This window comes from Oncorhynchus keta, chromosome 28 (genome assembly GCF_023373465.1).
Source record: "Oncorhynchus keta strain PuntledgeMale-10-30-2019 chromosome 28, Oket_V2, whole genome shotgun sequence".
Taxonomy (NCBI): domain Eukaryota; kingdom Metazoa; phylum Chordata; class Actinopteri; order Salmoniformes; family Salmonidae; genus Oncorhynchus; species Oncorhynchus keta.
Window position 1 is genome coordinate 51,107,617 of NC_068448.1, and position 20,491 is coordinate 51,128,107.

Sequence of the window (20,491 nt, forward strand, 5' to 3'; positions counted from 1 at the left end):
CCGTAGACTAACCAATACCCAAACAGAGATTAAGTGAAAATAAACATCTCATTGATTTATCAAGTCAAGTCCCCATGCTTGTCTAAGAGCAGAGCGAAACAGTGCTAAAATAGTTGTAGGCTTTTGCTGCAAATCCTATTGCTTCTTACTTCATTATGCTCTTTAAATAAAACCTACACCACTTTTAACAGGACATTAATCAACGCTAGTGAGACTCATGTCGCCTACAGTAGGCCTACAGTATATCGTAAAATATTACGTGACTCTCCGCCGATAATTACATATAGAGCATTGGAGGATTCTAAGTTAAAACCAAAAGCCGCCTCATGGGTCTCTCGATGGCAGCTGGCACGGGTATCGAACCTGCATTTGTAGCAACGCATTTTGCACTGCGGGAGCCCCCATCCAAAACCTTTTTTTTTTATTTATTAAAGACTATCAGAAAGAATGTTGGTACTTATTTATTTTGATCCAAAGCCATGAATGAGTGAGTTACTCAGCTTTATGTCAGTGCCGGGCTATATGACTGTGCCATCAACTTCATAATATATAACGATATTTTGGAGGTTATTTCGTTTTCAAAAAATGAAAGTGAGCGATTGTGATCTGAATGAAGGCCAAAGTAATATTTCTGAAGGCCAAAACATGTATTTCTGTTTTTAGAGGGGGAGAAACACTGGGCCAATTGTGTGCCGCCGATAAAGGCCAAAATACACTGCTCAAAAAAATAAAGGGAACACGAAAATAACACATCCTAGATCTGAATTAATGAAATATTCTTATGAACTACTTTTTTCTTTACATAGTTGAATGTGCTGACAACAAATCCACACACACATTATCAATGGAAATCAAATGTATCAACCCATGGAGGTCTGGATTTGGAGTCATACTCAAAATTAAAGTGGAAAACCACGCTACAGGCTGATCCAACTTTGATGTAATGTCCTTAAAACAAGTCAAAATGAGGCTCAGTAGTGTGTGTGGCCTCCATGTGCCTGTATGACCTCCCTACAACGCCTGGGCATGCTCCTGATGAGGTGGCGGATGGTCTCCTGAGGGATCTCTTCCCAGACCTGGACTAAAGCATCCGCCAACTCCTGGACAGTCTGTGGTGCAACGTGGTGTTGGTGGATGGAGTGAGACATGATGTCCCAGATATGCTCAATTGGATTCAGGTCTGGGGAAAGGGCGGGCCAGTCCATAGCATCAATGCCTTCCTCTTGCAGGAACTGCTGACACATTCCAGCCACATGAGGTCTAGCATTGTATTGCATTAGGAGGAACCCAGGGCCAACCACACCAGCATATGGTCTCACAAGGGGTCTGAGGACCTCATCTCGGTACCTTATGGCAGTCTGGCTACCTCAGGCGAGCACATGGAGGGCTGTGCGGCCCCCCCAAAGAAATGCCACCCCACACCATGACTGACCCACCAACAAACCGGTCATGCTGGAGGATGTTGCAGGTAGCAGAACGTTCTCCACGGCGTCTCCAGACTGTCACGTCTGTCACATGTGCTCAGTGTTAACCTGCTTTCATCTATGAAGAGCACAGGGCGCCAGTGGCGAATTTGCCAATCTTGGTGTTCTCTGGCAAATGCCAAACGTCCTGCATGGTGTTGGGCTGTAAGCACAACCCCAACCTATGAACGTCGGGCCCTCATACCACCCTCATGGAGTCTGCTTCTGACCGTTCTGACACATGCACGGCCTGCTGGAGGTCATTTTGCAGTGCTCTGGCAGTGCTCCTCCTACTCCGCCTTGCACAAAGGAGTGAAAGCACCGCCAGCATTCAAAAGTGACCAAAACATCAGCCAGGAAGCATAGGAACTGAGAAGTGGTCTGTGGTTATCACCTGCAGAACTACTCCTTTATTGGAGGTGTCTTGCTAATTGCCTATAATTTCCACCTGTTGTCTATTCCATTTGCACAACAGCATGTGAAATTTATTGTCAATCAGTGTTGCTTCCTAAGTGGACAGTTTGATTTCACAGAAGTGTGATTGACTTGGAGTTACATTGTGTCGTTTAAGTGTTCCCTTTATTTTTTTGAGCAGTGTATATTCCTGCTAATAGCCATAATGGCACTGTACAATGTGACCGTGTGTGTTTGAAAGAGTATTTTCCAGTAAGCAACAATGCTTTTGTTTGCGGATGCTTTTACATGTGGATAATAAAGCATGTAAAGCATTTTGAAGATACAAGCCACCTGCATTTGTTTATTAGGCTATAGCAGAACAGCATAACAGTCCGGACGGCCCTTGCTTTGCCTGGTGAGCAGTTGGTCAAGTTCTGTTGTCAGAAGAGGAATGGAAATGTCAGGGTGAACCAACAACCTGATGAACCTGTACTGTATGTTGATTCTGCCTGTCGGAGGTGGAGTTCCAGAGCTCACAGGTGTGCCTGGCATGGATTGTGACTCCCATCTCGTTCCTCGCCCTCTTCAATGCGCCATTCTCAGCCTGTCTCTCCGCCAATGCCGCCTGGCTCTGGGCCAATGCATTAGCTGTCGCCCTTTCTCTGCCCTCCTATAATGTTTCTCTTTCTGCTGGTCTGACCTCAATGTCTCAATCTCTGTGTTCAAAGCAGTCACAAAAAGCACAAATAGAGATACAATTAATGACTAACCGTTGATGATCTTCATCAGATGACACTCATAGGACTTCATGTGACACAATACATGTGTATTTTGTTTGATAAAGTTAATATTTATATAAAAAAATCGGAGTTTACATTGGCGCGTTACGTTCACTAGTTCCAAAAACATCCAGTGATTTTGCATAGCCACATCGATTCAACAGAAATACTCATCTACTCATGTAGATGATAATACAAGTTATACACATGGAATTATAGATATACCTCTCTTTAATGCAACCGCTGTGTCAGATTTAAAAAAAAAAGCTAACCATGCAATAGTCTGAGACAGCGCTCAGAAATGTAATAAAATGAGTTAACATAAACCAGAAATTACATGATAAATATTCCCTTTGATGATCTTCATCAGAATGCACTCCCAGGAACCCCAGGTCCACAATAAATGCTTGATTTGTTCGATAATATCCATTATTTATGTCCAATTAGCTACTTTTGATAGCGCGTTTGGTACACCTATCCAAATGCTGGTGCTGGTCGACCATTTATTCGGACAAAAACTTCAAAAAGTTATATTACAGGTCGAAGAAACATTTCAAACTAAGTACAGAATCAATCATTAGGATGTTTTTGTCATAAATCTTCAATAAAGTTCCAACTGGAGAATTCCTTTGTGTCTTGAGGAGGAACGGAACGCAGGAAGATATCACGTGGTATGCGCGTGACCAGGACCTGGCACTCTGCCAGACCACTGACTCAGACAGCTCCCATCCGGCTCCACATCACAGTAGAAGCTTCATTCAAGGTTCTACAGTCTGTTGACATCTAGTGGAAGCCGTAGGAAGTGCAAGCAGATCCATATACTACTGTGTTTTCAATAGGCGATGAGTTGAAAATCGACCAACCTCAGATTTCTCACTTCCTGGTTGGATTTCTTCTCAGGTTTTTGCCTGCCATATGAGTTCTGTTATACTCACAGACATAATTCAAACAGTTTTAGAAACTTCAGAGTGTTTTCTATCCAATACTAATAATACTATGCATATATTAGCAACTATGACTGAGGAGCAGGCTGTTTACTCTGGGCACCTCTGTGCACCTTTCATCCAAGCTACTCAATACTGCCCCTGCAGTCATAAGAACTTAGTGTTGCTCCCTGCTACCCAGTGGGGTCCAACCCCCCCCCTCCTCCCTTCCCCATGGGCTCGGTCCGTCTTCTGTGCACAGCTCTGCGGCCCATCCCGTGCCCCATCCTCGTGCCTTGAACGCCCACCAGTGTTTCGGTGGAAACAGCTGGAGAACTGCAAGGCAATCCCAATGTGCGCCACTCGGGAGCCATGAACAATATATATTGTCCTGCTAATAACAGAGTTAATATATATCTGTGAGAATATCCAAGGGGCTTTTTTTTTATATAACTTATATAAAGATTTCGTTTTCAAATAATGTAACATGAGCAAGAAAAAGGCCATTCTTGAACATGGGATGAGACATTGTTACTAATTTGTAAATAAAGCCAATTTGTTATTTAAAATAATTTATTTATGTTTTTAGAGGGAGAGAAACCAAAAACCTAGAGTCATCTCATGGGTCTCCCAGTCAAGGACCGCATGGGTATTGAACCAGCATCTGTAACAACACAGCTTCTACTGCTATGCAGTATCTTAGACCGTTGCTCCACTCAGGCACTGTACAACATGACTGGTCGGGAGAGTACTACAATAAGAGCAAAATAATCCATTCAAAATAAAATAATTAAAACCTTAGTGTAACAACAGTTTTACTCTTATTCTTCAATGTAGAAAATAGTAAAAATAATGAAAAACCCTTGAATAAATAGGTGTTCTAATACTTTTGACCGGTAGTGTATACCTAGCGAATGCAATGTCCCTATGCCAAGCGGTTGCTGTTTAGCTATGACCTAGTACTGTTTGGCCCTGCACTTAGTTCCATGAGTGAGCTTAAGCATCATCACCAATCTCTGACGCCAGGGGCTATTTTTATTCTATAACACCTTTGCATTGTGTGCTATAGATTTGTGAAAGTTTGAGGCTGAATGAATACACTTGAGAAGAATGAATAAACTTGATTCAAACATGTACAGGCCATATTTCAGGTCGCTATTGGATTTTCACCCCTGATATTTGTCAGATTGTGTTGATTTGGTCTGTCTGAGACCTGTGGTTCCTGTGTAAATGTCTCATATACGATAGACTGAGACTTAATAAACACCTCTCTCTCCTCTCTGCCTTCATGTCTCTTACTTCATTTCTTTCTCTCTCTTTTCAGGATCAATCACAACGAGCGGCTGGAGTTTCTCGGCGACGCCGTCGTGGAGTTTCTCACCAGGTGAGATTTACGTCCGTCAGCTCCCTCGCTCTTTTTCTCTTTCTTTGACGGACGCCTCCGCTAATCGAACATGGCGACAACTCCCCCTCTTCTCCCCCCTCTCCTCCTCTTTATTCTAGTCTGTGATTTCCCCCTAATTGGGTATTCGGTTGTAATTTCACTGTAGCTCTTTTCATAGGGCCTGCTGAAATTCTCCATGACAACTAGCAGTTAGCTATGAGAATGTTGCGTGTGTGTTATTGACTGAGTCACTCCCAGGTGAGAGGAGAACGCTGTGGTCCAGGCACCACTCAGCTTGCACTGCCACACCACTAATGACATGGTGCTATTATTACTACATTGACATTGTCGCTGCAACTCTACCGAGATACCTCTGCTGTGTCCCAACTGGAACCATAAACCCAAAGCTGTCATCAAGGCAAAGGGTGACTACTTTGAAGAATCTCAAATATCAAATCTATTTAGATTTGTTTAACACTTTTTTGGTTACTACATGTGTGTTATTTCATAGTTGTGATGTCTTCACTATTGTTTTACAATGTAGAAAATAGTAAAAATAAAGAAAACCCCTTGAATGAGTAGGTGTGTCCAAACTTTTGCCTGCTACTGTGAATATATACTGCATGTTTATATTGCTACTATATAGCAATACTACTGCTGTCTGCTGGATTGAACATTTTTAGAACTTGACTATCAGGATCCGGGGATATATAGAATATTGAAGTGTTACAGAGTAAGCTGGCTGATTTTGAGATGAGAAATCTTGAGATCTTTCATGGCCATTTAATGCTTCATCTATTCACCACAGGCGTACCTGCCTACGGTCCCTTTAAAAATGTCAAGGCTTAACACTTCTTACCAAGGTCTTTTTTAAGTTCGATCCCTCCTCTCTTCTCCTTCACCTCTCTCCGTCCTTGTCCTCTTCTTATTGTCGGGATGTATCACAAACAACCACATACTGTAAGCTCTCACACCTGTGCTGCCCAGTGGACAATGCATTCTAGAAAAACTGTTGCATTTAAATACACTGGAGCACTGATCGACTTTCATTGTTAACCTTGATGCTGATTTTTATTTATTTATTTTTATCACAGCTAGAAAACAAAATATTGAAAGTATAATATTTTATTTGTCACATGCGTCGTAAACTACAGGTTTAGACTAACAGTGAAATGCTTACTTACGGGTCCTTTTCCAACAATGCTCTGTTTTCTCTAAATAAGCTTTGTTGTACAATAAAAGGTCAATACGCTGCATTTCAAACAGTCAGCAATAATCTAATGAATTCAGGGCCTGTGGAATTATAGCTAAGCTAAATATTAGCCTTCTACAACCATAAGGCCCACTAATAATTGTATTATTTTATGTAAATTGTTTAAACAGCCTTTTGTGTTGTTGCAATAATCAATAGTCTGTCTATGAAAATGGCCTTTTTGTTGCAAATGTAACAAGAACCATTCACAATGCACATCCACTAATAATGACCAAGTTCTTATAGCAGACTTTATAGAAAATGAACTCGGGTCTCAAACAATATCTCGAGCACAAGCCCAAGTGCTAGTGAGTAGCCAGCTAAACATTCTATTTCAAGTCTAGCCAATTTGGATCTATTTGCTTGCTAACAATGTAGAACAGTTGAACTGTTACGAATACACTCTCCTTTCCATCTCCCAACTATTTTTAACAGCCTGCTCAGTTTGTTCAGATATGGAAATCAATTGGCCTACCTTATAAGAAAATAGTTTTTTCTCAGAATGAGAACAGGTTGCTAATTCCTTATATAAATGTATTTTTTTGCTCATTGTACATTTATGAAACACAAACTAGACAGCTAGCACATAAATAAGTCTGTCACTAAAATGTCTGTCACTGCGCGCGACAAACTGATCATGAATTTTCCACAAATATGTTTATTGGTACTCTCATGAGACAACCTTTCTGATGATATAATTTTTATGTTCTCACCTATTACAGTAAAATAGTGTCTAAGCGTTTCGCTGTCCATATGACCGATGACCGATTCTGTTGAACCAAACCTAAAATGCAAATAGCGAGTTTAAACTGCTTGTCCGAGAGGAAGAAGTTATCTTTCGTCTTTATTAGTGGCAGATGGAGGGGCTTGGTGTCTGCAAGTGGGAATGTACACAGTGGAGAGGAGACGAGACCAAAAAGACAAAACGTTCCTAAAAATGAAATTCTGCAATACAGGTTCTGCGATACAGGCATTAACATGTCGTTAATTCGATATATCGCCCAGCCCTAACTGTGACCCTTGGTCCCACCTGTGATAATAACAAGTCTTTGGTTGCCTGCACACAGCTGGGGATCTGTGTCCCATCGTTGGCCATGTCGGATCTAATGGGTCTCTGGTTGGTTGCCTGCACACAGCTGGGGATCAGTGAGATTGTGACACATCGTCAGCCATCTTGGATCTAACGACTCTGTTTATGTTTCCTGTCTCCACAGTGTTCATCTGTACTACCTGTTCCCCAGTCTGGAGGAAGGAGGGCTCGCCACCTACAGAACAGCCATTGTGCAGAACCAGCACCTGGCCATGCTAGCAAAGGTGAGACTTTTTAGGGACAGTTTCCAGGAAAATTATTTAACACTAGTCCTGGACTAAGAAGTGTATTCAATGGAGATTCTCCATTGAACGTATGTTTAAATCCTGGACTAGGTTTAGTCTGTGTCTGGGAAACCGGCCCATAGTGCAATACTTTTGAACAGGGCCAATGGGGATCTGGTCAAGTAGTTCACTATGTAGGGCAAAATTCCCCAACTGGCAACCCACTGTTCATTTTATTTCTCTTAAGGTTTTTTTTTTTTTTTTGGACACAAGACCATAAAAACACATTTGAAAATCAGCTCCAAGTGATTTTAAATTAGGACATTTGTCCCAAAGTATTCCCACGCATAATAGAGAGAGATATGTGATCGTCTACAAATATCCGCAAGGTTTGAAATGATTGCTTTAGACATTTCTGTTGGAGCTTGTTACTGCACATTTTTCTTGCTACAACTTAGGTTAATTGGCCATGTTTGAGTGCATCAAAACCGTGATGTGTCATGGGTAAATTGTGACCGACTGACTGATCTACAAATAATATTGAGTAGTTATTTATGATGCAAGATTATTTGTAGATCATCTTAAAAATAAAAGATTTGTAGAGGATAGGGTGCTATTTCAATCACGGCCTAAGACGGTTCTACTCTAAAGGTCGCAGAGTGTGGATATGAGCAGCAATATGAGAGTGTTCACCACAACGATGGATAGAAACCTGTTTTTATTGTTTCTGCCTCTCCTTTATAACTTTCTTGTAAGAGTACACAGGGGAGAGAAGTAATTCTGCCCCCCTGCACCACCCCCCTCTCCATCTCTGTCTCTCTCTTTCTCTCTCTCTTCTGTCTGTAATTAGAGTTAAAAGGTTGTTGTTCTTCAGGTCTAGTATTAGTGTTGCAGGTTCCCTAGGGACCATTTCCAACTTCCCCCATTCCGAGATGCCACTCTCCTGAAGCAGCAGCATATTACCAAGCTCACACACACACACACACAACACACACACCTCTCGGCCCCTCTCCTGTGGCAACAGCGTATTGCCAAAAACACGGCAAACACCCCTGCCTACCATACTACTGGCACTGTTGTTGGAGAAAGAACACTAATCATCCCATGATGTGGAGAAAAGCAATTAAATCTTTAATCTTTCATGTTGCTCCCCCTTGAATACCAAGATGCAGCTGCCTGCATTCATGTTAACGCTATCGCTGGGTGCATGAATCCCAAGTGGCACCCAATACCCCTATATAGTGCACTACTTTTGACCAGAGCCCTATGGGTCCTGGTAAAAAGTAGTGCACTACTTAGGGCAATAGGGTGCTGTTTGGGACGCAGAGGCACTTTGGCTCGTTTCAATTTGCCATTTACGGGAAAGTGAGTGTGATACAATATGCAACGGTTGCCAAGTTGTTTCCCAGTTCTTCTTAAGCCAGCGAAACATCTACTCCTTCTCTGCACAAGAACACTTGTAATTATCTCTTGAAAAATGTTTTCAGAAAGCAACAGGCGTAAGCCGACACTTCACTTGTAAAACTTGAAAGTCGAACAGCAAGTTCCCTGTAAGTTAGTGAGGCCTAGTATTTATATAACATTTTTTCCCTTCCAAATGAAATTATCACTTTTATCTTTCTAATTAATGAATCGTCTGAAGTTGTTGATGCATAGTCATGTATTTTAATTTGGTAAAGTAGCTACATTGCTATGACTGCAAACAATACATGATATCAACTGCAAAATAAGACTGCACAAATTGTTAATATAGAAACAAATGCACAGGTCACTTATTTGAGAAGATTGATAATATTTGTGATGAAAACAAACAAATATGACTCGCAAATGGCACCCTATTCCTTATTTAGTGCACTCATTTTGATCAAAGCCCATAAGCTCTGGTTTAAAAGTAGTGCACTGTATAGGGAATAGGGTGCCATTTGGGACCTGCACATTGCGTTTGAGATGTGACAGGCTGCCAGCCAGTGACAGGCTGGTCTCTACCATGGCCCTCCCTACGCCATCCCTGTCCCTCCAGTAGAATGAAGGTCAGCCCTATGATTTATCAGTTTTATGTCATGATTATCTGTCCTGTGACTGTCCAAATGCTCCTGTCTGTTGCTGCATCCCAAGTGTCCTGTCTGTTCCTGCATCCCAAGTGGCACCCTATTCCCTATATAGTGCACTACATTTGGCCAGGGCCCACACAGTGAGAGCTTACAGATCAGGGCACAGCTGTCTCTCTCTCTCTCCTACAGACTACAGACCTTTTACTGTAGTTGAGTGTCATGCAGAACAGAACAGAACAGTATAGAGTCACTCGGATAGGCGAAATCTGAACCTTTTCAACCCCAAAAAATCACCACCTGCCCAGTCCCTGTATCAGGTAAACAGCGACTAGGCTTGTGGGCTTTCAGACCACGCTAGTAGAAAATGTGCCAAGCTGGACCAATAGGCCAGTGAACGGTTGCTTTTCCTAGTATTGCATGGCACAGATTGTGACTGTATGTGTTGGTATGTTTCATGCTTTGCCAGAAACTGGAGTTGGATCGCTTCATGCTGTATGCCCACGGCCCAGACCTCTGTAGGGAGTCAGACCTGAGACATGCCATGGCCAACTGCTTTGAAGCACTCATAGGTGAGTGTACCGATGTGTGTGACTGTCTCTCTCTGTATGTCTTTGTTAGCTATGTACCGTAGCTACACGGAACAAAAATACTAACTAAACTTGCAACAATTTCAAAGATTTTTGCTGAGTATTTATATAAGGAAATCAGTCATTTGAAATATTTTCATTAGGCCCTAATCTATGGACTTCACATGACTGGGAATACAGATATGCCACTGTTGGTCATATATCTTTAGAAAAAGGTAGAGGCGTGGATCAGAAAACCAGTCAGTATCTGGTATGACCACTATTTGACTCACCTCCTTCGCATAGAGTTGATCAGCCTGTTGATTGTGGAATGTTGCCCCACTCCTCTTCAATGGCTGTGTGAAGTTGCTGGATATTGGTTGGAACTGGAACACGCTGTCGTAGACGTCGATCAAGAGCATCCCGAACATGCTCAATGGGTGACATGTCTGGTGAGTATGCAGGCCATGGAAGAACTGGGACATTTTCAGCTTCCAGGAATTATCTACATATTCTTGCGACATGGGGCCGTGCGTTATCATGCTGAAACATGAGGTTATGGCGGCGGATGAATGTCACGACAATGAACCTCAGGATCCCGTCACAGTATTTGTGCGCGTTTCAAATTGCCATTGATAAAATGCAATTCTGTTCATTGTTCCATAGCTTATGCCTGCCCCATACCACAACCCCACCGCCACCATGGGGACTCTGTTCACAACATTGACATCAGCAAACCGCTCGTCCAAACGACATCATACACGCCATCTGCCCGGTACAGTTGAAACCGGGATTCATCTGTGAAGAGCAAACTTCTCCAGCGTGCCAGTGGCCATAGAAGGTGAACATTTGCCCACTGAAGCGCGTTACAATGCCAAACTGCAGTCAGGTCAGGACCCTGGTGAGGACTATGAGCACACAGATGAGCTTCCCTGAGACAATTTCTTACAGTTTGTGCAGTTTTGTCACACAACACAGATGTTTCAAGTTTTGTGGGAGCATTCAATTGGCATGCCTACTGCAGGAATGTGCAACAGCGCTGTTGCCAGAGAACTGAATCCTCATTTCTCTACCATATGCCGCCTCCAACGTCATTTTAGAGAATCTGGAAGTACACCCAACCGGCCTCACAACTGCAGACCAGAACCTCCACATCCAGCTTCTTCACCTGTGGGATCATCTGAGGAGATAGAAGGGGGCCATGCTGAGGAATATTTCTCTGTAATAAAACCCTTTTATGAGGAAAACTAATTCCGATTGGCTGGGCCTGGCGCCTTCCTCTTTCTTACTCTTTTCGTGTCTCTCTTTTACTGTCTGCAATCTCACTGTAATAAGTAGTGAATAAACATGTGTGATGCCACAGACAGACAGGGGACCCAGTGAGAGAGGGCCTGGCTGTCAGAGAGGCTGAGGAGCCTCCAGTGATGGTTTTGGATCACTAACTCAAAATAGGCCCCTCATGTCGAGACGTACGCTTGCGAGTGAGCAAGCGCACACAAGCACTTGCGTTGAAATTGCTTGTCTTGATGTGCCTATTCTTTTGTGGCACTTCTGTCATCTCAACTTCTGTTTTTGGCTCCAAGGGTTCCTGAATACCCCTTTTACCCCCCCCTGTCTTGTCTGTCTAACACTCTCTCTCTCTCTCTTTTCTTTCTCTGAGACAAACCCAGAGTGGAGTAGATGTCATTTCATCCTGTTATCTGTTTCACGGGAAACATGTATATAACACACAGCAGCTCCCACTGTAACATACTCTCACACTTTTTCACTCAAGCACACACACGCACGCACGCACGCACGCACGCACGCACGCACAAGCAAACATCCCAGAGAACGAGTTTCTTTTCTTCTTTAGATGCTTCATTTTGGAACGTATAATTTTTAGACATCACTGATCCTTTCCCGTGCCCTTTAGTATTGTTCACAGAGAAATTCAGATATTTTTTCCGCAAATCTTTAATTTGTCCTTTTATAAGAAGAAATATGTAATCTGACATGCATCTACGTCTATCTTTGAAGAGCGTAGCGAGGAGCGGATGGCTTTAAGGGGTTGTTGGATGTGTTTAGTGACCCTTGTTTTATTTGTTTATGCGCCGCCGTGACCCTTGAACCCTGGCTATGCAGCAAGTAGTCGGAAGCAGCAGATAACCTCCTACTTTGCATGGGCAGACTGACTCTCCTGTCTCGCTGTGGCACACACAGACACAGTGTCTATTTCTGCTAACCTTGAGGCAGGGCCACTCTGTGCCAGGGAGTGAGAGAGGGAGAGGAATGAAAGAATGGCGGGAGGGAAGGAGAGGGTGAGGGGTGGAAAGGTGGAATCTGCAATGCAAATAGACGCCCGCAACCCTGCATTATTCAAAATGTTAAATGGATAATATAGCTTTTTTTTTTATTTTTTATCTCTCATCCTTAACTTCCGTTCTCATTTGAGCTCTTGTGGCCCTGTTCGCCTTTACATTCTCGTTCTCACTTTACCTCTTGTCATGGAAACAAAATACTTTCTCCCTCAGCCTAGTCGGTGGAGCTGCAGCACATCTTCCCTCCTCCCTTTCCCCCACCCCCTTCCGTCCTGTAGAAACGGTTCCAAAGAGGAAAGAATTGAAAAGAAGAAAGGAGCTCCGTTCTGTTTTATGGCCCTAATTTCCTTGTACAGTTGATCTGTGGATTATAGTGTGTCAGCATCTGCCAGGAAACGCTGCGGTGCAGATGATGGATCATTGTGAGGCCCTCTCTTCTCTCTCATCTCTAAGCTCTTCCTATTAAAAGAGAGGAGGGAAAAGGATTATCTTTCAGTGGTCTGAATATCAGATTTACACAATGTAGAGACTGTGTATTCACTGAGTGAGAACAGCTCCATTGTTAATTGCTGCGGATGGTGGCAGTGGAGGGATAGTTCTCTGTGCTGCTCTTCTTTCTCAATCTTTCTCTCACCCTCTCAACACTTTTAGTTTGGAATAGTTAAGATGTTTGATGTCAAAATGTAATCAGCAGGCTCTGTGCGGCGACGGCGGTGGCAGAGTTTCATTTATATTTTAGTTTGGTTTATTTTGTCGTTAATGTGCCTCTGCTTTTTGTGCCCGTTGGGTGGCCAGGCTGGAGCAAAATGGAACGGAGAGGGAGAAAAACTGCTTTATTTATATTTGATGGATTTGAGCCAATGCTTATTTGAATAATTCATTTTATGTTATTAATGTGACTGTCAGACACTGATATTTGGAGCCCTAGACCCTGTTTATTGGTCACTGAAAGGGCCTCTGGGTATTACATTTTTTCCCCTGTAGCATACATCAGTAAAGAAGGTGGTCCTGTGTGGCTCAATCGGTAGAGCATAGTGCTTGCAACACCAATGTTTGTGGGTTTGATTCCCACTGGGGCCACCTTACATAAAAATGTATGCACACTCTCTAAGTCACTTTGTAATAAATGGCATATATTATGTATTTTATATAGGATAAGAGCCACTGCTCAATTACTAATGTAAATGTAGCAGCAGCCTTAAACCTGACGCACGAGAACATGCATATTACAGTTGTTAATAACATGTATGGCCCTGGTTTGCCTACCAAATGGCACCCTATTCCCTTTATAGTGAATAACTTTTGAACAGAGCCCTATGAGCCCTATGAGCCCTAGAGCCCTATGAGTGTTTAGTGACCCTGCTGAAAAACATCCCCACAACATGATGCTGCCACCATGCTTCACCGTAAGGATGGTGCCAGGTTTCCTCCCGACGTGACGCTTGTCATTCAGGCCGAAGAGTTCAACCTTGGTTTCATCAGACCAGAGAATCTTGTTTCTCATGTTCTGAGAGTCTTTAGGTGCTTTCTGGAAAACCCCAAGTGGGCTGTCGTGCCTTTTACTGAGGAGTGGCTTCCATCTGGCCACTCAACCATAAAGGCCTAACTGGTGGAGTGCTGCAGAGATTGTTGTCCTTCTCAAAGGTTCTCCCATCTCCACAGAGGAACTTTAGAGCTCTGTCAAATTGACCACTTGGTCACCTCCCTGATCAAGGCCCTTCTCCCCCTATTGCTCAGTTTGGCCGGGCGGCCAGCTCTAGGAAGAGTCTTGGTGGTTCCAAACTACTTTCATTTAAGAATGATGGAGGCCACTATGTTGCAGACATTTTTTGTTACCCTTCCCAAGTGCTGTGCCTCGACACAATCCTGCAACACAAACTCAAAAACGTTCTGGGACGCTGTAAAGTCCATGGACAATAAGAACACCTCCTCCCAGCTGCCCACTGCACTGAAGATAGGAAACACTGTCACCACCGGTAAATCCACTATAATTGAGAATTTCAATAAGCATTTTTCTACGGCTGGCCATGCTTTCCACCTGGCTACCCCTACCCCGGTCAACAGCACTGCACCCCCCACAGCAACTCGCCCAAGCCTTCCCATTTCTCCTCCCAAATCCAGTCAGCTGATGTTCTGAAAGAGCTGCAAAATCTGGACCCCTACAAATCAGCCGGGCTAGACAATCTGGACCCTTTCTTTCTAAAATGATCTGCCGAAATTGTTGCCACCCCTATTACTAGCCTGTTCAACCTCTCTTTCGTGTCGTCTGAGATTCCCAAAGATTGGAAAGCAGCTGCGGTCATCCCCCTCTTCAAAGAGGGGGACACTCTTGACCCAAACTGCTACAGACCTATATCTATCCTACCCTGCCTTTCTAAGGTCTTCGAAAGCCAAGTCAACAAACAGATTACCGACCATTTCGAATCTCAACATACCTTCTCTGCTATGCAATCTGGTTTCAGAGCTGCACCTCAGCCACACTCAAGGTCCTAAACAATATCTTAACCGCCATCGATAAGAAACAAGGCCTTTGACTCTGTCAATCACCACATCCTCATCGGCAGACTCGACAGCCTTGGTTTCTCAAATGATTGCCTCGCCTGGGGTTCACCAACTACTTATCTGATAGAGTTCAGTGTGTCAAATCGGAGGGTCTGTTGTCCGGGCCTCTGGCAGTCTCTATGGGGGTGCCACAGGGTTCAATTCTTGGTCCGACTCTCTTCTCTGTATATATCAATGATGTCACTCTTGCTGCTGGTGAGTCTATGATCCACCTCTACGCAGATGACACCATTCTGTATACTTCTGGCTCTTCTTTGGACACTGTGTTAACAACCCTCCAGGCGAGATTCAATGCCATACAACTCTCCTTCTGTGGCCTCCAATTGCTCTTAAATGCAAGTAAAACTAAATGCATGCTCTTCAACCAATCGCTGCCTGCACCTGCCCGCCTGTCCAACATCACTACTCTGGACGGCTCTGACTTAGAATATGTGGACAACTACCCCCAAAACCTATTCTTCCTTTGGCCGCCTCTCAATGACTGGAACGAACTACAAAATTATCTGAAACCGGAAACACTTATCTCCCTCACTAGCTTTAAGAACCATCTGTCAGAGCAGCTCACAGATTACTGCACCTGTACATAGCCCATCTATAATTTATCCCAAACAACTACCGCTTTCCCTACTGTATTTATTTATTTATTTATTTTGCTCCTTTGCACCCCATTATTTCTATCTCTACTTTGCAGATTCTTCCACTTCAAATCAACCATTCCAGTGTTTTACTTGTTATATTGTATTTACTTTGCCACCATGGCCTTTTTTGCCTTTACCTCTCTTATCTCACCTCACTTGCTCACATTGTATATAAACTTGTTTATACTGTATTATTGACTGTATGTTTGTTTTTACTCCATGTATAATTCTGTGTTGTTGTATGTGTCGAACTGCTTTGCTTTATCTTGGCCAGGTCAAAATTGTAAATGAGAACTTGTTCTCAACTTGCCAACCTGGTTAAATAAAGGTGAAATACAAAATAAATAAAATCCTGTCTCGGAGCTCAACAGTCAATTCCTTTGACCTCATGGCTTGGTTTTTGCTCTGACATGCACTGTCAACTGTGGGACCTGATATAGACAGGTGTGTGCTTTTTCAAATCATGTCCAATCAACTGAATTTACCACCGGTGGATTCCAATCAAGTTGTAGAAACATCTCAAGGATGATCAATGGAAACAGGATGCACCTGAGCTCAATTTGGAGTCACTGCAAAGGGTCTGAATACTTATGTTAAGTGTTTATTTTGTATTTTATTTTGACTAGATTTTCAGAAATGTCTAAACTGTTTTCTGTTTTTCAATATGGGGTATTGTGTGTAGATGGAGGATTTTTTAAAATTTAATTTAATAAGGCTGTAACGTAACAAAATGTGGAAAAAGCCAAGGGGTCTGAATACTTTCCGATGGCACTGTCAATCATTATAATGGTCTCCATGATTCGGAAGGATACAGTCAAAAAGAGAAGGCCCACCCTCTTCCCAAAAGTCATAGCACAATGAGCGAAGAGCATGACACTCTCTCCCGAGCTCTCCTACAATCCAAGTGGGTGCAAGACGCACACATTGGACAATGGTGGGGAAGGCGACTGGCGAAAAGCCGTATGCTCTAAGTTGCAATAATGGGGAAAAAGCAACCTCGGCCAAAAAATGGGGGTTAGGTATATTAACCGGAAAAACCTCTGGTCTGACTTTTGCCACGAACAGGTGCTGGTAGAGCACAGTCCATCCATACGTTAGACACGAAGGGGAAGGGCAGTAGTAAAGTGAAAGAAGCAATATGACCTCTCCACGCTTTTCAGAGACTATGAGCTGCTGTGAATGGATTGTAAGCACAATCATGTCCCAGGATGAGCTAAAAGCTTAGAGGCTGTGCATAAGCGACGTGCCTCCCTAAGAGACTGCACCACAATTCTGGATAAACTGTATACTTCGGAGCTTGGCATGCTGAGAAAATGGCAAATGGACCTCGACAAGATTAACCTTCTCTCCGTGCAAAATTACTGCAATGGCACAGGACCATGGAAAAACAGAGTGTGGGGAGAAACAATCTCTATAGTCATACTACTTCTCCACAACAACAAAAAACACCTAAACTGTGAAGACCGAGATCGTGCAGAAGAGGCTTGGCACTATTTTCCTAGAGTTGCAGGCCTGTCTTTCCTTTTATTGTGGGTGGGGGCAGTAGGATGGCTATGTCACTGGTTTGTCTTGGACCTGCACCATGGAGGAGTGTTGTCATGAGTGAAAATGGTTCCTCAGCTGCTCGCTCGCCCGGTTGCATGAACCAATCGCAGTAACAAACTAGATGAGGAAAAGCTGAGGCTTTGTGGGCTCTGGAGTACCAGATAGCTGTCTGGGCCTGAAATGACATTTTATTTGTCACATGCTTTGTCAACAACCGGTGTAAACTAACAGTGAAATGCGTACTTACGGCCTTTCTCAACAATGCAGAAAAATAATAACACAAGAAAAACATTTTGGATCTCTGTTCCTGGGAACTATACTAACTGATCTCTATCTCAATGGAGAGTGTTCTCCATAAGTCATCTTGGAGTGAACCCTGGAAACCTGCCCTCCTGTAGAACAGGGGAGCGGGTGGTTAGGTCTCCCCTGACTTGTACAGAGTAGCAGTGCCCCTCTGGCAGGAAACCGGAGCGCCACATTCTATAAAATAAAATGTTATTTGCAACATGCATCGTAAACAACAGGTGTAGACTAGGGCTCTCCAACCCTGTTCCTGGAGAGCTACCCTCCTGTAGGTTCTCTCTCCAACCCCAGTTGTAACTAACCTGATTTCAACTTATCAACCAGCTAATTATTACAATCAGGTATGATGGATTAGGGTTGGAGTGAAAACCTACAGGACAGTAGCTCTCGAGGAACAGGGTTGGAGACCCCTGGTGTAGACTAACAGAGAAATGCTTATTTACAGCTCCTTTTCCAACAATGCAAAGTTAAAGATAAAGGTTTTTAAATATATATTGTGATACGAGGAATAACTAATAACAATAATGAGTAGAAATAAAATGGCTGTATACAGGAAGTACTGAGTCAATGTTCAGGGGTGTGAGGTAATTGAGGTATCTATGTACATATAGGAAGGCGTAAAGTGACTAGACTACAGGATATACTGAGCTGTAGCAGCAGCATATGTGGAACTGTAGCAGGAGTGTGCGTGTGTCGTCAGTATGCGTGTGTGAGCATGTTATGTGTGGGCGTATGTATTGTGTGTTGGGGTGTAAGTATGTGTGGGTAGAGTCAGTGCAAGAGAGTTAGTAAAAAAAAGGGTCAATGCAGGTAGTCCGGGTAGCTATTTAATCAAATCAAATCAAATTTGATTTATATAGCCCTTCGTACATCAGCTGATATCTCAAAGTGCTGTACAGAAACCCAGCCTAAAACCCCAAACAGCAAGCAATGCAGGTGTAGAAGCACGGTGGCTAGGAAAAACTCCCTAGAAAGGCCAAAACCGAGGAAGAAACCTAGAGAGGAACCAGGCTATGTGGGGTGGCCAGTCCTCTTCTGGCTGTGCCGGGTGGAGATTATAACAGAACATGGCCAAGATGTTCAAATGTTCATAAATGACCAGCATGGTCAAATAATAACAAGGCAGAACAGTTGAAACTGGAGCAGCAGCACAGTCAGGTGGACTGGGGACAGCAAGGAGTCATCATGTCAGGTCGTCCTGGGGCACGGTCCTTGGGCTCAGGTCCTCCGAGAGAGAGAAAGAAAGAGAATTAGAGAGCATATGTGGGGTGGCCAGTCCTCTTCTGCCTGTGCCGGGTGGAGATTATAACAGAACATGGCCAAGATGTTCAAATGTTCATAAATGACCAGTATGGTCAAATAATAGTAAGGCAGAACAGTTGAAACTGGAGCAGCAGCATGGCCAGGTGGACTGGGGACAGCAAGGAGTCATCATGTCAGGTAGTCCTGGGGCATGGTCCTAGGGCTCAGGTCAGTTGAAACTGGAGCAGCAGCATGGCCAGGTGGACTGGGGACAGCAAGGAGTCATCATGTCAGGTAGTCCTGGGGCATGGTCCTAGTGCTCAGGTCCTCCGAGAGAGAGAAATAAATAAGGAGAGAATTAGAGAACGCACACTTAGATTCACACAGGACACCGAATAGGACAGGAGAAGTACTCCAGATATAACAAACTGACCCTCGCCACCCGACACAAACTACTGCAGCATAAATACTAGAGGCTGAGACAGGAGGGGTCAGGAGACACTGTGGCCCCATCCGAGGACACCCCCGGACAGGGCCAAACAGGAAGGATATAATTAGCTATTTAGCAGTCTTATAGCTCGGGGGTAGAAGCTGTTCAGGGTCCTGTTGGTTTCAGACTTGGTGCACTGGTACTGCTTGCCATGCCGCAGCAGAGACAACAGTGTTTGGCTTGGGTGGCTGGAGGCTTTGACAATTTTCCAGGCCTTCTTGGTGTAGAGGTCCTGGATGGCAGGAAGCTCGGCGCCAGTGATGTACTGGGCCGTTATTTCCACCCTCTGTAGTGTCTTGTGGTTGGGTGTCTTGCAGTTACCATACCAAGCGCTGATGCAACTAGTCAAGATGCTCTCAATGGAGCAGCTGTAGAACCTTTTGAGGATTTGAGTGCCCAAGCCAAATCTTTTCAGCCTCCTGAGTGGAAGGAGGTGCTGTCGTGCCCTCTTCACAACATGAGTGGGTGCGTGTGGACCATGTTAATTCCTTAGTGATGTAGACACGAGGAACTTGAAGCTCTCGACGCGCTCCACTAGAGCCCCATCGATGTGAATGGTGGCGTGCTCGCCCCTCTGTTTCCTGTAGTCCAAGATGTTGTTGAGGTTGTTGTCCTGGTCACGCAGTTGCTGCACAGATAAAACAAAACAAGTGATTACGGTTACGTAAAAAATCGTTAAACCCAAAGAGAGAGTGGGTAGGGCAGAGAGCCGTAGGAGGGATGGAAAGGTGTGTCCTTGCTGCAGCGTAAGACTGCTTTGCTACAGGTTTGGTCCTAGCCTGTGTCTTAGCAGACTGCTGTGTAGCTGGGTACCTCAGTCCCTCAAAGCCAGCTTGTTGCCCCCTCCCAGCTGTGAGGCTGGGACGAGATGCAGGAACCGACGGGCTGCCACGGGCAGAAGTTAAAGGCTTCGCCTTCCTTTTTGCACATATCACGCTTCTGCCGCATGGCGGTAAACATCTCCTTGGGTGTCACGGGCATCCATGAGGTCCACTTTCTGTTAAGCTAGATAAGCTCAGCCAAAGTGTCCTTTCTTCCACCACCAATACGCTCATGGTTCGACCCCAGCTTTGGATGGCACTATGAGAGGAACTGAGTCTCAAGTCTGTAATCATACACATCTCCCAAGCATCTGGGTCTTAGGTCACTGAGTCCAGTTGCTTCCCCACCTCCTCCAGTAACTCAGCCTGATAACAATAAAGAGGTCACGTTCAGGGCTCTAATCGCTTTAGCTGAGGCTTTGTATGTGAAAAACAGTAGCAGTAAAGCATTCCGCCTATCTA

At 44.0% G+C, this 20,491-nt stretch overlaps 1 protein-coding gene across 2 annotated transcripts in view; it reads left to right on the plus strand.

The window, feature by feature from the left end:
• Positions 1-20,491, plus strand: part of drosha (drosha ribonuclease III) — a 142,936-nt gene that overhangs the window by 33,715 nt on the left and 88,730 nt on the right. For both annotated transcript variants that reach the window (XM_052483247.1, XM_052483248.1), the window contains exons 20-22: positions 4,886-4,945; positions 7,412-7,511; positions 10,029-10,131. In XM_052483247.1, coding sequence (XP_052339207.1) covers positions 4,886-4,945; positions 7,412-7,511; positions 10,029-10,131 — 263 coding nt within the window. The remainder of the gene's footprint in view (positions 1-4,885; positions 4,946-7,411; positions 7,512-10,028; positions 10,132-20,491) is intronic.